Consider the following 20,732-nt stretch of genomic DNA (forward strand, 5'->3'; position numbering starts at 1 on the left):
TTCAAGAGGATGATCCCATTAGTTAAAACTAAATCTTCCTGAGAGTCCTCAAAATAATAATAACATATTTATAAGTACATAGAGTATTATGAAGTTATATTATACACAATATACAATTGTATTTAAATAATAATGAAAAAGCATATTAATTTGCACAATTGATGAAAAATTTGTAACATTTTGTTTTAAAAGATACAAGTGTATTACTCATTTTTATTTCACTTGGTAAACTGTTCCATATTTGAGAACCTGAATATGTAAATGTTTTCTTTAAAAAAAAATGTTTTTGGTTTTGGAAGATTTAATAGTTTTTCATCAGCTGAACGTAAGTAATAATTTTGATTATCAGTAAAATGAAAATGTTCTTGAAAATAGTTAGGAACCATACCATTTATGATTTAAATACAAGTATTGCCTTTTGGTATTGAATGCGTTTTTCCATATTTAACCAGTGTAAACTATTAAACAATAAACTGGATGATGTCATTATGTCAGTTTCTACTATAACCCTAGCAGATTTCTTTAATAACTTATTAAGTTTATATATTTATTCCACTTTCACTTTTAGTTTTCGCACTCTAACTTTAGTAAAAGTGAATAGAAATCCATGAAATTTTAACACAAGGTTTATGACCACAAAAGGAAGGTTGGGATTGATTTTGGGAGTTTTGGTTCCAACATTTTTGGAATTAGGGGCCAAAAAGGGCCCAAATAAGCATTTTCTTGGTTTTCGCACTATAACGTTAGTTTAAGTAAATAGAAATCTATGAAATTTTGACACAAGGTTTATGACCACAAAAAGAAGGTTGAGATTGATATTGGGAGTGGAGGTCTCAACAGTTTAGGAATTAGGGGCCAAAAAATGGGTCCAAATAAGCATTATTCTTGGTTTTCGCACCATAACTTTAGTATCAGTATATAGAAATCTATGAAATTTAAACACAAAGTTTATAACCATAAAAAAAAGGTTGGCTTTGATTTTGGGAGTATTGGTCCTAACAGTTTAGGAATAAGGGGTCCAATGGGTTCAAAATTGAACTTTGTTTGATTTCATCAAAAATTGAATAATTGGGGTTCTTTGATATACCGAATCTAACTGTGTATGTAGATTCTTAATTTTTGGTCCCGTTTTCAAATTGGTCTACATTAAGGTCCAAAGGGTCCAAAAATTAAACTTAGTTTGATTTTAACAAAAATTGAACCCTTGGGGTTCTTTGATATGCTGAATCTAACAATGTACTTACATTTTTGATTATTGGCCCAGTTTTCAAGTTGGTCCAAATCGGGGTCCAACATTAAACTATTGTTTGATTTCATAAAAAAAATTGAGTAATTGGGGTTCTTTGATATGCCAAATCTAACTGTGTATGTAGATTCTTAATTTTTGGTCCCGTTTTCAAATTGGTCTACATAAAGTCCAAAGGGTCCAATATTAAACTAAGTTTGATTTTAACAAAAATTGAATTCTTGGGCTTTTTTGATATGCTGAATCGAAACATGTACTTAGATTTTTGATTATGGGCCCAGTTTTCAAGTTGGTTCAAATCAGGATCCAAATTTATTATATAAAGTATTGTGCAATAGCAAGAAATTTTCAATTGCACAGTATTCAGCAATAGCAAGAAATCTTCAATTGCCACAATTGCGCAATAGAAAGAAATCTTCAATTGCACAGTATTGTGCAATAGCAAATATTTTCAATTGCACAGTATTGCGCAATAACATGAAATATCTAATTGCACAATATTGTGCAATAGCAAGAAATTTTCAATTGGAGTTATCTTTCTTTGTCCAGAATAGTAGTTGAATCAACTTGAATCATTGTTTTATACAATATACAATGTATATTCACTTTTACTACCAACTGATAAATTAAAACAATCTTTATCATTCAGTGATAACAAGCGCTTTATTTTACGTTTTAGTATTTTATGATGTATTTAAATGAGTAGTTATTGTTGCAAACTCCATTAGAAATTTGAATTGAGATCAGTTTTAGAAAAAGGGAAAGGGGGATGGGGGGGGGGGGGGGGGGGGGTAAATTTTTCTTATTTCAGATTTCATAAATAAAAAGAAAATTTCTGCTGTGTCAACTATTTAATCACAATCCAAATTTAGATCTGAATCCAGCTTGAATGTTGTGTCCATACTTGCCCCAACCGTTCAAAATACGATTCAGCGTATGACAAAATGTCTATAGTACAATATGCAAGGTCCATAACCATATCTTATTGTACATATTTTCTCGTCCTTGTATGCATGTAATAATTGCCGTTGAACGTAAAACACCAACCCACCAACCGTAACTTTATCAATAAGTCCAAGTTGTATCTGCTTTAAATGCCCTCCCCGCTGCGGAGGGTAATTAAGTTTTACCTTTATCCGTCTGTACGTCCGTACGTACTTACATCCCAATATTTGTTTCCATTCTCTTACTTTAGTTTTCCACAACCAAATCTTAGAAAAAACTTATACACAATGCTTATAACCACAACACAGATTTAGCTCGAATTTTGGTGGCGACACTTTTATCGTTCTAGAGATATGCCCCTTTACAAATGGAAAAATTGCTGAAATATTCTTTTCTGTTCTCTAAAGCTAACTAAATTGCTGCAACCATATTTAATGAAACGTATGCACAATGCTTATAACCACAAAACACAGATCAAGTTTGAATTTTGGTAGCGACACTTTATATCGTTCTAGAGTTATGCCCCTTTACAATTGTGGGGAAAATGGTTGATTTTTATAGGGAATCACTGAACCATGACTTAGGCAGTCAGTGAGCCCACACTGTGTTTCCTATGGACACATTCCCAAATTATTCTGTTTTTTTCTTTAAGTGTGGTTTGTAAGCTTGGACTTTCAAATAATTTGGCATTGAGCTTACTGAAGCAACTGATCATTCAAGGCAGTAAAATTCGAACTGTTAATGTTGAATCAAAATAACATAAAGCTTTTAGGTCGGATGATAGTGTTACTGGTCTGATAGTTTCTAGAAAGGTGTCAGCCCTATATATTGCACCCTTTATTCAGCCACACCACAGTCACCGGTCTCAGAATGTTTCCCCCTTATAGATCTTGTTATATATAGTATATAGGAAAACAAATTTCTGAGACAATTGCATATAGTTAATGCATGTACTATTTACATGTCCCACTCAAAACGTTGCCAAGCCCCCACCCCCTTTTTTTTCAAAAGCAGTCTTGCGGGATCCGGCTTCTGGACCTCAGAGTTCACTTTACGGTACTGAATAATCAATCCTCATCGTATTCACTACAAAGCAACTATTTTAAAGACCCTAATAGCACATATTTATTTGCTTATATTTTAGTAAATATTACAATACTAAGCTTTAAATATAAGTCCAGTGAGTATAAGTCGCAAGCCAAGTGAACTAAATATACATTTACATGGTCACCCTGTGCCAAGATTCGCGTTAGACTCTTGCATTTTTCTCTGATCTAGATATTTCTTCCTAGATCTTTACAATTTTGGCCAAATGTTCCAAATTTCACGCACTTTGTTCATGTAATACTTTAAAAAAAAAAATTCAATTGAAGTCTCGGTTCACTAGTACATGTACACTAGTAACAGCTGTATTCTCTCATATTACTCTAGTCATGGTTTAAATAGACATATGAATGGTCATTGTGAACTCTGTTCGTTCCTAGTATACGAATAAGCCAATACACATTTACAAGGACATTGACCTAATTTTATGCCATAATGTGTATTGCCTAAAAGCTGATTACACAATACAGTTCATTCACCGATCGGGCTGCAAGGTGCTCGTTAGCGCCACCTATTGGTAATAAATTAAAGTTCATACACAAAAACATAGTCCCTCCATTTTTGGTTGTAAACATGCGCTTAACGACATAAATGTACAAACCAATTATTTGTTTCTAACTCAAAAGATACTATATTTATTATAGTTTACATAAATCCATGTATATAATCCCTAATTGGTCGATAGAGTATGAAATTAATATTATAATCAGATCAATAAAAGTGAGTGCTGCGTGACCTGGTGGCACAGAAGAAAAGTTATTTTTGGAAATCGGACGGATGTTGCTTTCTTGTGCTTGATTATTTAGGTCGATCTGGGTGATATTAGGGAAGTTACATATATGAATAGGTCAAATAATGTCAACTATCATGAAAGGTTGGTATCTTTATTTTTATTTCTGTGATGCTTTTATGACCACACTTCCTTAAAATCTTACTGGAAATGCATACGTGTTTTGAGAAAATGGCGCTAAAAGTTGAGCAGCCATGTGTTTGGATTTTGACACAGATTTTTCCCATTCTGAAAAAATATACAAATAAATGCTTTAGTGCATTTTAATTATAAATCATTGTTTTAACTTTAATCATCGAATAGAACTTCAAACATTTGCTTGTATGCGTTAATTTTTATCAATTAACTAAGTCGATATCATAAACGTTTGCGCCAGCTGTATTTTGCAAAAGAATTGACACACCCCCTATTTCACGAGTGTAAAATATAATTCATAACCAGCTGACATTGTTTTTCTTGTTCATGTACATTTTTACTGTTTTAGGAATTGCAGATCATAAATGACGTTTACTTGGCCAATATTCAGTAAAGTTTATCAGTTGAACGTCTTTGTTTACATTGATTTTTGAGTAAGATAATCTCAGCTTTTGATAGTGTTGGACGAGTCCACTTTTAAACAGGGAGTTTATCTTTAAACTAGTACAATTTCCTTCAATGAAATTTTTAAATTACCTTGATCAAATTCATCTTGCGTCTGAGTGAATGGAAATTTTTTAAATGTGACATTGTACATGTAAACAAACACTTTTATTTAGCACTTTAAATCTAGAGCTTGTTATGTTTTATTTACAAATAGCATACATAAATTATATTTTTTGAATATATTCACAAAATCTCAAAATAACAGTCCATATATAGATGATGTTAGAATAGTTGTTAGCATTTAAAGACATCATAAAGTATTTGACTTCTGGTAACCTTAATGTTTTCCTGTGAAAATATATTATATCTAAAATTAAAATAAATATCTGAATTCATACATGACTTACATTGAAAGTCTTCCACTTGAATAAATAATTTTGTTGTTAGTGTAAAATACAACATGAATCTTAAACTCTTTAGACTTTACCACCAGATGTAGCGAAGGACATGCCATTTAAAATTGTTATTTGAAACATGTTTTTTAATTTAATTCTGAGATGATTAGATTTGCAACATTATTTTATTCTGTATTTAGGGGCATAAAGGGGGTATCTGCAAGGAAAAACGATAAATATATCACAATGAACGAACAATTAAAAATTTCTTGCACGTTGATCTTTTTACTGATTTTATGAAACACAGTGATAACCAACCTTTTTCACGGCTGTACTTGAAAATGTTCTTCCAATACTGTCGAAGATGAGGCTCATTTTCTATTTGATTGTAACAAATTTGAGGATGATAGAAATTGTATGTTAGCTAGTATTGCACAATATAATTCTTATTTTAATCATATGAACAGTCAAAGCAAAATTATCTGGTTATTTAGTGTAGAAAATGTTGAGTTACTTAAAATAATATGTAATTTTATATACAAACATCTTCCTTAGTGAAGATTAGTTAAAGGAAATCTATGTGTGTATATACATTTGATTGGACATAGAAAATTATATTCATCTGAATATCACAAACATACTAGCCGATTAAAAAAAAAATAAATAATTGTTAAGATATATTATTTATTCAAATGTTCTCTTATATCCTTGAGGCATCGTCCCCTGGTATCAACTGCATTCAAGTTACCTATGATGCTTCCTTGTTTGCTTTTGATACAGGTAGGAAAGAGACATTTACACACATTTTACATGCCTATGGCCCATAAGGTATCGCCCCCTGGTGTCAGCTGCCTTTAGGAAACCATAATGCTTTCCTATTTGCTGCTGACACAGGATGAGTCATGGACATGTTTAATTTCTACTTTCTTTTTGGCTAATTATTATATATTTAATTAATCCAACTTTTTGTGTACTATACATATGTGGATATCTATTTTTCTTTTTTTCTTTTTGGGCTGCTTGTTTGTTATCTATATCAACCACTAAAATGCATTAGTATTAAAAAAAAAAACATACTATAGATTCTTTATCTACGTATTCTTTAAGAACTTAAATAGTTCTCGTTTAACTTTTTTTTTTTTTTTTTATCTCATTGTTTGTATTGTATTATGAAAAAAATTATTGATGTTGTAATGTTTATGCCCTTTGGGGCCCATAATTGGAAAATAAAATATCTTATCTTAAATAAAAATGGCAAAACACATTGCACGAAGATAACCCTTTACCATCCTCTGTATACATTATTTCACTGAAAATTTTCATTGATTAGTGTTGTGCTATGATTTCAAGTAAGACTGACTTTCATGCTGTAGTTAAAAGATTGTCATTTTCTAAAGCCACTCCAGGTCCTATCTCATTTTGCAAACACCATTACCATAATTTCAAATGTACATGTACAGTGAAACCTCATTAAACCGAACCCTGAATAAACCGGAAACCTGTTTAATCCAAACTTGTTCTGAAGACCAATCATATCATATTTTATGCATTGTGAACCTGATGAAATCGAATACCTGCCAAGACCGAACAAAATCTCATGTCCTGAAAGGGTACGGTTTAGTCCTGTTTTACTGTACATCAAAAAGTTATTGGTAAATATCAATGTCTTATCATTTGCATGAAATATCAACCAGTAGGTACATGTAACGGGTGCAGATCTAAGTAAAAAAATGTATATATAAAAAAGGACAATTGGCAGTCATCGTACTAAATGACAAGACCACTAGCCCAGGCTTGTAAAATGCCTCTCTATTAGCCAAAAGATTATCCAATTGAAATATTCATAATATTCAATTGAGCTTCAGGTCTGGATTATGAAAACTAGGAGTAAATTTTGAATACAGGGGATGGTCCTGTCTATCCGCCTCAAAATAATTTCACCTGACCATGCTTGTAAATTTTTAGATAATAGACAATAATTACTTCCTTGTTTGTAATTTTACAATTTGTTTTGTTATAAGAACAGTCTTTTGGTTTAAATTAGAGTTCAGACATCTAACTGCTTATGTAAAAATACATACTATTAAAAGTAAACTTTAGGTGGAGTTTGTCATTTTCATGTTGAGTTAATTTCCACTCAAATTTAAAGAACAGCCTTCATCATTGTTCATATGCATGCAACTCGTCTCTTTAAGGTTACACAACGTGTATGGAAAATAGTGATGTTGCATATGTCATCTTCACTTGGTTGTAGAGTGGACCTGACGACCATCTTAAAGATAATGTCTACTACAACTGCAGAGTTCGTGAACTTATTTTGACCTGTCAGTATAAATTTTTGCAGTTAATAAACATTCTAGAAACTAGCCATTGGTACATCTGATGACCAACGTAAATACTAAATAACATGCTGTCATAGGCACTGCAACAGGTGTTTTTGCATCGGTCATCTGGACTGAAGCTAGGGATCAAAATGCTGGACAGGACTGACAATTTTTTCATGAAACTCTGCAACTGTGAACATAGTGCATCAATCTAGTGGCTTACGGTGCAGACTACAGTGCTGAAGGTTCTGGCTCTCTCTGGGCACAGCTTCTTTCTTTACTAGTAAAGTTTGCTGCCATGATATAGTCAATAGTGGTGAACGTTGAACTGTCACAAACAATCAATTAATAAATATTCAATCATTTCATTTCAGAAAATTCTTCATTTCCCAAAAGTGAGCCCAATCAGAATGTTAGTTACAGCATGGAACAAGGAGAAAATCAATCAACTTCACAAACTTTCTCGATGGCTAAACCTGAAAATGTATCAGCGGCTTTTGAAAGCATTAAAGGTAACTATGGTAACAGAAAGTGTCATTTAAATCATCGAAAAGAACATGGTTATTTTAAAACTAATTTCTATTACTTGTCTGCTTTCTACTATTGTTTATTTTCCAACTTTTCGATCATTGAAATTTAAGAACTCAAAAATTAATTTCTATATCATCTACACAAGCAGTTGTCTGCTATCAATTATATGGATTCAAGACCATTCATTCTTAAGTGTAATTTTAGCTAAGGATAAAACCATGAACACATATTCTTTTGTATGGTTCAATTTGGTGCACTCTTATTGAGTTACAAAAATGTTACAGATCTATGTTTTGAGATTTAAAGACTTTGACTTGAACATTTCAGACAATGCCACTTTCCAGTTGGGTGGCCTTCGAGACGGCATCTCTGCTCAAATGTTACAACAACTGACTCCTGAACAACAACAGATGCTGATAGCAGAAGCTGTATCTAAAGCAATGGGCTCTAATACAGAAAATATGAAAGGTAGAAAACTGTGCTAGATAAGGATAGTTGTGCAAAATGAAGATTCATTGCCAAGTGATCTTAGTTTTTAACTTGAAAATCTTTCCTTCAATCGTCTTGCCATGTCGATTTGCAGTTATCTATTTCTTCTTTTATTACAATGCCGATTGGTCCATACAAACCCACTTTACAATCAAGCAAGGGCCTTTAAACAGACTTGTTTGTACCACATGTATGTTTCAATTTGGTTTTATCAAAGAAGGAAGTCAACCAATACACCTCCCAAACAGCTTCCAAGGGAATTAACTCTAAACAAAATTGCATCATATGCGAATGTATCTATTAAATTGAGAATAGAAATAGGGAATGTGTCAGAGACAAAAATCTACACCCATATGATCTGTCATCCATAGATGAAGGTCTAAGGAAATTAGAAATAACTTCAGTAATTGAGTTAACATTGTCTATGTAGTGACAGTAGTCATAACAGAACATTGATATTATACAAAATGATCTTAAAATCCTGAATGTAGTTTTTGTTGATAAGATACTGTGGATTCATTTATTTTTGTGGGTACCAATTTTCGTGGATTGAGGATAACCTGCATATTCATGGATATTTAAGTTCGTGGTTTTTGGCAAAGTCTGCATACATCCCAGATCCCTTTAGAAAATTTGAATTCATTGAACATTTAAATTCGTGTTTCCCATGTACCAACGAAATCCATGAATATTAGTATCCATCGAATATTAATGAATCCACAGTATGTATTATAAAAATGCTTTTTTTTAATTTCAGACAATGGTAATTTTCAGCTGTTGGTCAGCAGGGAGCAATCAGAACTGCTTCTACAACAGGCTGCCTCACAGATCTCCCCACAGTATACAGATGCTGAAATGGTGTCTAAAGCTAGTGATCTTAAAGGTATAATATCTGTTAATGGTGGGGATGTCCACAGATAATTACTGGACAGATCTATATTTCAAATATTGAATTTATGTTTGATTATACAGTCCTGGCAATGAACATTGTTCTTGATGGAACACAGCTATCCTATTCTCATTTTCTGACTTGAATAATAAGCATGAACCCATTTATTAGTTGAATTTGTTATGAAAACTGTATGGTTGAAGCACAGCCAAATAAATGCCTTCCAACCCCATACATTTAAAAAAAGAAGGTGTGTTGTAATTGCCAATGAGACAACTAACTCTTCACAAGAAACCATGTGAGACAGAAATAAAAAAAAACTATAGGTCCCCATATGGCCTTCAACCTGTACATTTAATTTGTTGATAGTGAACTGAATGAAAGCTTGACAACAGTCTATTTATATTTTCAGAGAGTTTATCCCATCAGCAGTCAGGTGCTGGGGACCAGTCAGGTCAGTTACACATACAGTTACCTTCACCAACAACTGGTTTCAATCTGAAGAATGATGTCAAAAGTTTTGTGGATAGTAGTAGCCCACGTAAACCACATGAAAATATGAAAGGTACATTGTCTTCTCTATAGACTGCAGTGGTATTCTTGGCTTTTTTTTAACTACCTCTACCCTTTTTTTTGTGGAAAATATGTGTAATTTTCATCAAATTGGGAAATTAAGAATAAACCATGAATTTGACTGATACTTCAATTTACAGACTCCCTTTCAAGAGTCAAACCCTGCTTTGAAATAAGACCCTTTTTGTCAGTGATGATACATAAATAGACCATCAAATCTGCACATATAGTCATTTTAGGCATGCAAAATGTATAAATGAGTGTTTTTCAGTTTGTATTCATGCTCAATTACTACTGAGACTGCACTGTTTGGGAAAAAGTTGTCTTTTTTGGAATAATTTTTAGCCATTATTTTTTCAAATTTGGATTCTTCTCCAGGGGAAAAAGCTTTTATTCTCCACTAATCTAATGCAAACAATATCACTGGACTGATATCATACCTTGAACCTGATCTAGTTCTAAAATCTCTATGGACTGATATCATACCTTGAACATGATCTAGTTCTAAAATCTCTATGGACTGATATCATACCTTGAACTTGATCTAGTTCTAAAATCTCTATGGACTGATATCATACCTTGAACCTGATCTAGTTCTAAAATCTCTATGGACTGATATCATACCTTGAACCTGATCTAGTTCTAAAATCTCTATGGACTGATATCATACCTTGAACTTGATCTAGTTCTAAAATCTCTATGGACTGATATCATACCTTGAACCTGATCTAGTTCTAAAATCTCTATGGACTGATATCATACCTTGAACCTGATCTAGTTCTAAAATCTCTATGGACTGATATCATACCTTGAACTTGATCTAGTTCTAAAATCTCTATGGACTGATATCATACCTTGAACCTGATCTAGTTCTAAAATCTCTATGGACTGATATCATACCTTGAACCTGATCTAGTTCTAAAAGAGATCATCAAACAATCGTTGTGTCTATGGAATGACTTGATAATTATTATGTGATATTATTGGGTGCATTCCTTATTTATAAGAGGCAGGCCCTTTTAGTTTTTATACGACCGCAAATTTTGAAAAAATTTTCGTCGTATATTGCTATCACGTCGGCGTCGTCGTCGTCCGGCGTCCGAATACTTTTAGTTTTCGCACTCTAACTTTAGTAAAAGTGAATAGAAATCTATGAAATTTTAACACAAGGTTTATGACCATAAAAGGAAGGTTGGTATTGATTTTGGGAGTTTTGGTCCCAACATTTTAGGAATAAGGGGCCAAAAAGGGCCCAAATAAGCATTTTCTTGGTTTTCGCACCATAACTTTAGTTTAAGTTAATAGAAATCTATGAAATTTTGACACAAGGTTTATGACCACAAAAGAAAGATTGGGATTGATTTTGGGAGTTTTGGTTTCAATAGTTTAGGAATAAGGGGCCAATAAAGGGCCCAAATAAGCATTTTTCTTGGTTTTTGCACAATAACCTTAGGTTAAGTAAATAGAAATCTATGAAATTTAAACACAATGTTTATGACCACAAAAGGAAGGTTGGTATTGATTTTGGGAGTTTAGGACCCAACAGTTTAGGAATTAGGGGCCAAAAAGGGACCCAAATAAGCATTTTTCTTGGTTTTCGCACTATAATGTTAGTATAAGTAAATACAAATCTATGAAATTTAAACACAAGGCTTATGACCATAAAAGGAAGGTTGGTATTAATTTTGGGAGTTTTGGTCCCAACAATTTAGGAAAAAGGGGCCCAAAGGGTCCAAAATTAAACTTTGTTTGATTTCATCAAAATTGAATAATTGGGGTTCTTTGATATGCCGAATCTAACTGTATATGTAGATTCTCAACTTTTGGTCCCGTTTTCAAATTGGTCTACATTAAGGTCAAAAGGGTCCAAAATTAAACTAAGTTTGATTTTGACAAAAAATGAATCGGTTGGGTTCTTTGATATGTTGAATCTAAAAATGTACTTAGATTCTTGATTATTGAAGTTTTTTGGTCCAGTTTTCAAATTGGTCTACATTAAGGTCCAAAGGGTCCAAAATTAAACTTTGTTTGATTTCATCAAAAATTGAATCCTTGGGGTTCTTTGATATGCCAAATCTAACTGTGTATGTAGATTCTTCATTTTTGGTCCTGTTTTCAAATTTCAAATTCTACATTAAAGTCCAAAGGGTCCAAAATTAAACTAAGTTTGATTTTAACAAAAATTGAATTCTTGGGCCTCTTTGATATGCTGAATCTAAACATGTACTTAGATTTTTGATTATGGGCCCAGTTTTCAAGTTGGTCCAAATCAGGATCTAAAATTATTATATTAAGTATTGTGCAATAGCAAGTCTTTTCAATTGCACAGTATTGTGCAATGGCAAGAAATATCTAATTGCACAATATTGTGAAATAGCAAATTTTTTTTTAATTAGAGTTATCTTTCTTTGTCCAGAATAGTAAGCAAGAAATATCCTATTGCACAATATTGTGCAATAGCAAGAATTTTTTTAATTGGAGTTATCTTTCTTTGTCCAGAATCAACTTAAATCTTTGTTATATACAATATACAATGTACAATGTATATACACTTTTTACTACCAACTGATAAATTTAAATAATCTTTACCATTCAGTGATAACAAGCAGTTTTTTTACATCTTAATATTTTATGATGTATTTAAATGAGTAGTTATTGTTGCAAACTCCATTAGAAATTTGAATTGATATCAGTTTTGAAAAAGGGAAACGGGGATGTGAAAAAAAAGGGGGGGGGGGGTTAAATTTTTCTCATTTCAGATTTCATAAATAAAGAGAAAATTTCTTCAAACATTTTTTTGAGAGGATTAATATTCAACAGCATAGTGATTTGCTCAAAGGCAAAAAAAACCTTTTAAGTTCATTAGACCACATTCATTCTGTGTCAGAAACCTATGCTGTGTCAACTATTTAATTTTAGATTTAAAAAGTTTGAAGAAGAAATCTTTAATTGATTTGTAAAATCTTGGCATTTGTTTTGTGTAAAAAAAAACCATGTAATGTCAAAAATTTGATTACAATCCAAATTCAGAGCTGTATCATGCTTGAATGTTTTGTCCATACTTGCCCCAACTGTTCAGGGTTCGACCTCTGCGGTCGTATAAAGCTGCGCCCTGCGGAGCACCTGGTTACACATGAGGCCCTTTTAGTTTTTACACATGAGTGATAGGTCTTTTATTTAAATTTGGTGCATGCTAATTAATTCCAAGAAAGTATGATGGTATATCCCTTCCTTCCCTATTACATCCATTTTAATGGAATAGTCCTTAAGATTAATACTTCAAAGTGCACTTAAGTTTTGTGTAATCAGATTTGTAAATAAAGTAATTATAATCCTTTATAGTATTAACACTTAAAGTTTAAATGACATTGGTATTCTAAGTATTTGTTTAGAGCTGATCCAAAGCTGTGAGAAGTGAAGGCTTTTTAATGTAAAGGTTACTTACAGATAGAAAGTGTTTTGTCCAAGGAAAATTAAAAAAAGTGTGTTCAAACATTATTTTGATTTCCTTAAGCTTATACTTGCTGTCCAACCCATAGAAATTTTAGATTTGAAATAGTCCAAATAAACGCTTGTTTTGTCTTAACATTAGGTCTCAATTTGTGTAAGGGCTGTTCCAAATTTTATTTGTTAGGAAGATGTGGTTGCATTTTCCTCAGAATTTTATAACAGAGTTCGCAAAATCTTTTTTTCCCTGGTGATCCTTGAAGAAAATCTACTGGTCCTCACTACTAATTCTATTGAAAAATGCTAAAATTGTGTCAGTCCTATGCAAAATTTTGGTGGTATAATCCTGAGGACTACCACTTTTCGCGCACTCTGTTATAAGAGAATGAAAATTGTATTTTTTCTGATAAGTGGCCAGGGTCTTAAAAAGGTGGCAACGCCATGCATTCTTATTAAACAATTGGTTTTTGGTACAAAAGGACCTTGCGTTTATGGTTTCTATATAGTAGAAAAACTTGAATATAAAAATATTATTTTGGCCAAGTAAAGTATTAAAGAGAATTAAAATTATTAAAAAATGGATAACTCCAACATCAGCATATCTAAAATTAGTAGTACCCGGTAATAACATTGATTTAAACTACTATTGCAGCACAAATAGAAGTAATACCTTGTAAAGTGTGTGGAGATAAGTCATCTGGAGTACATTATGGTGTTATTACATGTGAAGGTTGCAAGGTAATTATTTTGTTGAAAGTTAGTAATAGAAATTCTTCTACAACTGCTAAAGAGTTCAGGGTATTAAGATATGACAATTGAAAATAAGATTTTCTTTGAAAAATGTTAGCATACAGTCTTTTCATGAAATCACTTTAGATTTTGTGACATTACACTTAAAAAACGGTATAAAATTTCTTCACATAAAGGCATTAAACTGTTATGATACAGTTGCATTGATTCTGTGAACTACCAGAAACAAGTTCAACCGTGAGAAAAAAAAGACCCTAACATTCAAGTCATCTCACCTCATAGAATGTAAAAAAAATAATGCCACTTTTTATTGTGATCTCCTATACCAAAACATGACCTACTTTATTCTCACATGAACTGTTTAGAAAGGTGCAGGAATCACTTTGATTTTAGAAACAGTGAAGTGAATAGCTTACAATTTATATTTCAGGGATTCTTCAGAAGAAGTCAGGCTGGACCTGTCAACTATCAGTGTCCGAGGAACAGGAACTGTGTGATAGACAGAGTCAACAGAAACAGATGTCAGTTCTGTAGGCTACAGAAATGTCTAGCTCTGGGCATGTCAAGAGACGGTAAGAGTCTGTCATACTGGTAACCAACTCTAAGCTGGTACATTTTTTTTGTGATTAGCTTTTTTCATATAGATTACAATTCATGATTATTTTTATGAGAAGGAATCCTAGTTAGAAATATTTGTGACTATTTATGATTATATTTATGTGCTCATATAAGAAGGAATCCTAGTTGGACATATAGCTTCTATTGATATTCATGTCATTTTTTCACCTGCAAAATTGCACAAATAAAAAACCTAGGAATGAGTTTCAGTACTTTGTATAATCTTTTTATAGGTCATACAAGATAATTTAATTTTTTCCAAGGAACCTTTAAAAATAATAATGCTATACTTAGATTTCTTGCATTATATTTAATCTCACTAATTTAATAAATTTTTATTAACTTTTTAAGATCAGAAAAATGGCAAACTTCTCGGGTCTGATTGATATCTCACAGTGTTTTCTGTGTGTGTGTGTTAAAGTCTCTAAAATTTGAATACTGTGGATTCATTTATTTTCGTGGGTCCCTATCTTCGTTGATTAATGATGACTTTCAAATTTGTGGATATTTAATTTCGTAGTTTTGCTGAAGTCTGCATACAAGCCTATGGAAAAATTTGTCATTCGTTGAACATTTAATTTCATGGTTTTCCTATACCCACGAAATCCACGAAAATTGGTATCCAACGAATAAAAATGAATCCCCTGTATAAATATTTCAATGGTTTATGGAAGTCCGTGAGTACATATTCTTAATATTTTGGTATTGATGTCTCTAATTTATTTTTCAGCTGTGAAGTTTGGTAGAATGTCAAAGAAACAACGAGAGAAAGTAGAGGATGAGGCCAACTATGTTAAACAGAATAGACTTAACGGGTATGATCCAACATCACCGACAGGCATGGTATCACCAAACAACAACAGTCAATTTACATCTCCAGCGTAAGACAAACATCATTATCTAATTCCTGTGTACAGTGGGCACTGTCTATATTGTGATCTTTTGTATGTCTGATCTCGAAAAAACTCTTGTATGTCTTGTCTCACACATACTGTTTTGTGTATGTCTTGTCTCACACATACTGTTTTGTGTATGTCTTGTCTCACACATACTGTTTTGTGTATGTCTTGTCTCACACATACTGTTTTGTGTATCTTGTTTTGTACAAAAGCTCTTGTTAATCTTGTCTTGCACCAAACCACCTGTATATCGGTCTTCCTCCAAATTTCTTGTATATCTCTTCTTGCACACAAAACCATTTTGTATACCTAAATAAATCAAAGCTCTAGTATAGCTATTGTCTTTCTCAAAACCTGTTATATCTTGTATGACACAAAGACACAAAAACTCATGTATTTCTCATCTCTCACAAAAACTCGTGTATATCTCTCTTTTCACAAAATCTCATGTATATCTCATCTCTCACAAAAACTTGTGTATATCTCTCCTTTCACATAAACTCATGTATATCTCATCTCTCACAAAAACTTGTGTATATCTCTCCTTTCACATAAACTCATGTATATCTTGTGTTCCACTAAATCTCATGTATATCTTGTGTTCCACTAAATCTCATGTATATCCTCTTTCACTAAATCTATTGTAATTCTTATCTTTCACAAAAACTTATGATTATCTCGTCTTTTACAAAATCTCATGTATACCTCTTCTTTCACAAAACCACTTGTTATTATTCACAAATAGCACAACTTGGGGTATTTAGAAAACAGTGTAAGGCTTCAAGAACTCGTATCTATATAAATTTATAATTTTTAAATAATATGTTTTTTTCTTTTGTTTAGTTCAGTGTTTTGTTTGATGACTTGTTTAAATTTTTCCTAACATTCCATTTACAGTGTTCCAAAAGTTGACAGTCATTTCTCTAAATAATTTGTCATGTTTTTACTATTGCCTGGTCCTAACAACATTTGACTTGAAATGAATACTTATATATCCTAGTAACTATAGAATAATGGAATAATTTTGTATTTTAGGTTTCCTGAGCCGCAGCAGCAGCCGCAGCAGAATTTTGTATATACTTCCAATGGTTATACATATGCATTACAATCTCCAATGTCACCTGAGACCCCAGTCTCACCTGGTGATCCACCTGCCTACCCAACTACACCTACAACTGCTCCACACCCGGTAGCTTTGCTCAGGGCAATAGATTTGATGGATTCAAGTAAGTTTTTCTTTTTAATTGAAAAGAAAGTGAAAAAAAATTGTTTGTTCCTTTCCTTAAGGACTTGCAAAAAGATTTACATAATACTCAAGGTGAATGTCAAATGCAGGAACATTTATGTGAAATTCTTAATTGGCCTCTTCAAGAGACCCTACCCTGCTTACTATGTATCATATGTTTAAATGGAACAGGCTAATTGGATTTTTTTTTAAATTCAAGATATAGATTTGTAAATGATTAAGGGATTTCAGTCAATTAATTCAAATGATTAAGGGATTTCAGTAAATTAATTCAAAGTTTCATTCCTGATACTGTTTTTAGTTGAAAGCCTTTTGTTTTTGTGAAAGTCTAGATATATATGATATTTTAGCCATGTTTGCTCTATTCGTACCATACACTTTTCACAGTAAACAATTTGAAAATAGTCACAAATATGGAAAGTTTAGTAAGTGTTGAGTAGGAAATCATTTTATGCCCTTGCATAGTGGAGGGGGCATTAAGTTTTACCTTTGTCTGTCCATAGGTTCATCCAATAATTGGTTTCTAAATTTAGTTTGCCTCAACCAAATGTTATGAAACTTATGCACAATACTTATTCCCACAAAACTCAGATCTAGTTTGAAATTTGGAGGTGTCCATTTCTTTGTCATTGTTAAAGAGTTGTGCTCCTTTACAATTGGAAAAATTGCTGGATTTTTTGTTTCAACTTAAGTTTGCCTCAACTAAATGTTATGAAACATATACACAATTCTAATTACCACAAAACTCAGATCAAGTACTAATTTGGGTAGTGTCACTTTTAGTTCTTGAGTTATTTCCCTTTATAACATAATATGCAAGCAGTTGCATCATGGGACACATTCCCCATTTATTATCCTTTACTTGTATGTTATTGTTATTACTTCAGGTACATTCAGCAAGGCTGTATTAGATGCCCATCTCAGAACCTGTTTATACAGTGCTGATCAGATAGACCTTCTGAAATCCAACCTGCCCTCAACAGAAACAATCAACACATATAAAAATATGGTAGGTTGATGTGTATAAAAGGTAATATCCTGACTTTGAAAGGGAAAATATAACTACAAAAAGACAACAACATCCTGGATTACTGCAAGGAAATGTTTATTCCTGTCTAAATGTGCCACATATAGAGGCGTCTTCTGGACAATTGTTGAATTACATACAAAACGGTTCATATAGGATTACAAAAAGGTTAACTAGTCACAATATAATAGGTCTTGAAACATTAAAATGAAAGTGGAAATAAAAATTAATGATGAATTGTCACAATTTGAGCAAAATATTTAATGTTTAAAGAATTTATTCTCTAAAACTACACATCTTTGTAACATATTTTTCTCTTTTAAGCAATTAAAGTTAAGTTATACATACCATGTTACATTTGTTGCCTTGACCGGAAAAAAATCCAAAACAACAACCTGGGAACTTATAAAACCCAAAACAAATTAAACATTTATTGTATAGCCAAGTAAGCTATGTTGTGTTTTGTGTACTATTGTTGATCTGTTGATCTTTTTCTCTTTTAGCCATGTCGTTGTCAGTTTATTTTTTTCGATTAATGAGTTTGAATGTCCCTTGTGTATCTTTCACCTCTCTTTTAGCAATGTGTGCACCTTTTAAACATCTGAATTAAGCTTTAATAGAAGTTTGTATATTACAGAGCCATAAACAGTTATGGATGGAGGTAGCAGAGAAAATAACTATTGCTGTACAACAGATTATAGAATTTGCTAAAATGATTCCAGGTTTTATGGACTTATCTCAGGATGATCAAATTATGCTCTTAAAAGCTGGTAAGTACATTGATATAGGGTTTATCTTTTCTATCTTTCTGAACAGTATGATCTATATAGATCAGTAATATAAAAAAAGAAGATGTGGTATGATTGCCAATGAGACAAGTATCCACAAGATGTTGACTCTTGAAATAAAAGAGAGCAATAAAATTGCTTTTTAATACTAGAGGCTTCTTTTTATGCCCCACCTACGATAGTAGAGGGGCATTATGTTTTCTGGTCTGTGCCTCCATTCGTCCGTCCGGTTAAAGTTTTTGGTCGAGGTAGTTTTTGATGAAGCTGAAGTCCAATCAACTTGAAACTTAATACACATGTTCCCCATGATATGATCTTTCTAATTTTAATTCCAAATTAAAGTTTTGATCCCAATTTCACGGTCCACTGAACATAGAAAATGATAGTGGGAGTGGGGCATCCGTGTACTATGGACACATTCTTTTTCTTGTGTGTATCTAAAACAACTGCTATTGTTTGACTGATTGTAATTATTTGATTTTCCAGGTAGTTTTGAGCTTGCATTGATCCGGTGCTGTAGGGTATATGATTCCTCTAAGAATAGTGTTGTGTTTGGTAATACTATATTACCATTAGAAGTGTTTGATGCATTTAGTAAGTACAATATAAAAGACAACTGTAGGAATGAATATTGTCATATTTCAAGTGTTGAACATGTTAAAAGCATAAAATTTGTGTTGCGTTATAATACGCAATCTCAATCTATCTTAAAGAAATGGTTTAAGTTACATGACAAGACTGGTTGCTGAAAATATAGCTTTTGGCTGGGATACCAGTTCATTGATAAACATGTTTGGTTCTCAAACAGGTTGTCCCCTTGTTTTTTTGAAAACTACAAAATAATGTGTACTTTTTACCACTTTTGCTAAAAAATTCATATTAAAGTGACAACATGAAATATCCAAAAAAGACCAGTTGTGAAAAAGGGAGGTACACATTTGTTTTAAGTATACAATTTAGGAGATATGGTATGATTGCAAATAAGAGAACGATCCACCAGAGTTCAAATGAAGTGGTATTAAGGTGGTTCCTAACACTACAGGGAGATAACTCTGTAAAATCAGCTAAACGTTTTAATTATGTTGTGTTGTTAAGGGAATATTTAGCTTCTCATTGATCAAAATTAGTGTTTGTCAAACTGCTATGTAACCAGTGTAATTTTTCTGATAAAATGGTTTGTTCAAATTTTTTGAAATTTTTATATTTATGTCAAAGGGTCAAAGTAAATACTTTGACAACATTTTATGAAAATTAAACGAGCCAAATCAATTTTAGTGCAGGTGTTGGGTACCACCTTAAGCAATTATAGGCCACCTAACATCCTTCAACTATGAAAAAAACCACACAGTATTGATGGCTTTTAAAGGCCCTGACTTTGTAACAATTCAAACTAACTGTCAAATCATGACAAATTTTTTTTGATGAAAAACAAACATTTAAAAGATATGAAACAACAACATGTCCTTTCTTTAAGGCTTCCAACTAGATTTATTTCAGAACAAATATGTGGAAGGGTTGGAAACCACTTTTTTTTCTGTGAGTATTTACTTTTTAATATCATTTATTCACATCAAGTATTTATATTATCTTTTCAGATGATGAAGAAACACATTTACGAGACAGTATTTTCGAGCTGGTGAAAACTTTATTGGCTTTCAATTTAAACGAATCAGAAATTGCATTGTACAGTGCTTTAATTTTAATCAGACCAGGTAAGCGTTTTGTTGACTCTTCATAAAAAAAAAATGCATTTTCCTCAATAACTGATTTAAACTTTACATGAGTGTTTCTTTGAAACGGACATAGCTGAATGACACTTGTGAAAATTATTGAAAAGCCAACCAAATTATAGTGATGAAAAAATAACCAGACAAGATTAAAGAAGGAAGAAATTATTAGTTATAGTGCATCATACCTATTTGGCTGGCTAAATCATTATGTTAATACTCAATGTACATTATATTGTATATATTTAGGTTGCACTCTAATCTCTAATAAACAATTTATTCATTTATGTTAGGTTTGATTATGATTTCAAATGAGTTTGAAATTGCCAATTATATGAAATCAAAAACAGCTCAAATTAAAA

At 32.1% G+C, this 20,732-nt stretch overlaps 1 protein-coding gene across 3 annotated transcripts in view; it reads left to right on the forward strand.

Moving 5' to 3' along the window:
- The window catches only part of LOC139495938 (probable nuclear hormone receptor HR3), a 30,965-nt gene that overhangs the window by 4,659 nt on the left and 5,574 nt on the right, over window positions 1–20,732 (forward strand). Inside the window, exons 1-13 of one of the 3 annotated variants that reach the window (XM_071284353.1) lie at window positions 4,018–4,169; window positions 7,761–7,898; window positions 8,245–8,385; window positions 9,164–9,289; window positions 9,708–9,860; window positions 13,968–14,053; window positions 14,496–14,637; window positions 15,414–15,498; window positions 16,618–16,808; window positions 17,716–17,837; window positions 18,493–18,625; window positions 19,130–19,237; window positions 20,239–20,355. In XM_071284353.1, coding sequence (XP_071140454.1) covers window positions 4,151–4,169; window positions 7,761–7,898; window positions 8,245–8,385; window positions 9,164–9,289; window positions 9,708–9,860; window positions 13,968–14,053; window positions 14,496–14,637; window positions 15,414–15,498; window positions 16,618–16,808; window positions 17,716–17,837; window positions 18,493–18,625; window positions 19,130–19,237; window positions 20,239–20,355 — 1,561 coding nt within the window. In that variant the 5' untranslated portion in view covers window positions 4,018–4,150. Of the gene's footprint in view, window positions 1–4,017; window positions 4,170–7,760; window positions 7,899–8,244; window positions 8,386–9,163; window positions 9,290–9,707; window positions 9,861–13,967; window positions 14,054–14,495; window positions 14,638–15,413; window positions 15,565–16,617; window positions 16,809–17,715; window positions 17,838–18,492; window positions 18,626–19,129; window positions 19,238–20,238; window positions 20,356–20,732 lie in introns of those variants that run through there. The other 2 variants (XM_071284352.1, XM_071284355.1) reach the window with 2 other exon arrangements.

This window comes from Mytilus edulis, chromosome 11, assembly GCF_963676685.1.
Source record: "Mytilus edulis chromosome 11, xbMytEdul2.2, whole genome shotgun sequence".
Taxonomy (NCBI): domain Eukaryota; kingdom Metazoa; phylum Mollusca; class Bivalvia; order Mytilida; family Mytilidae; genus Mytilus; species Mytilus edulis.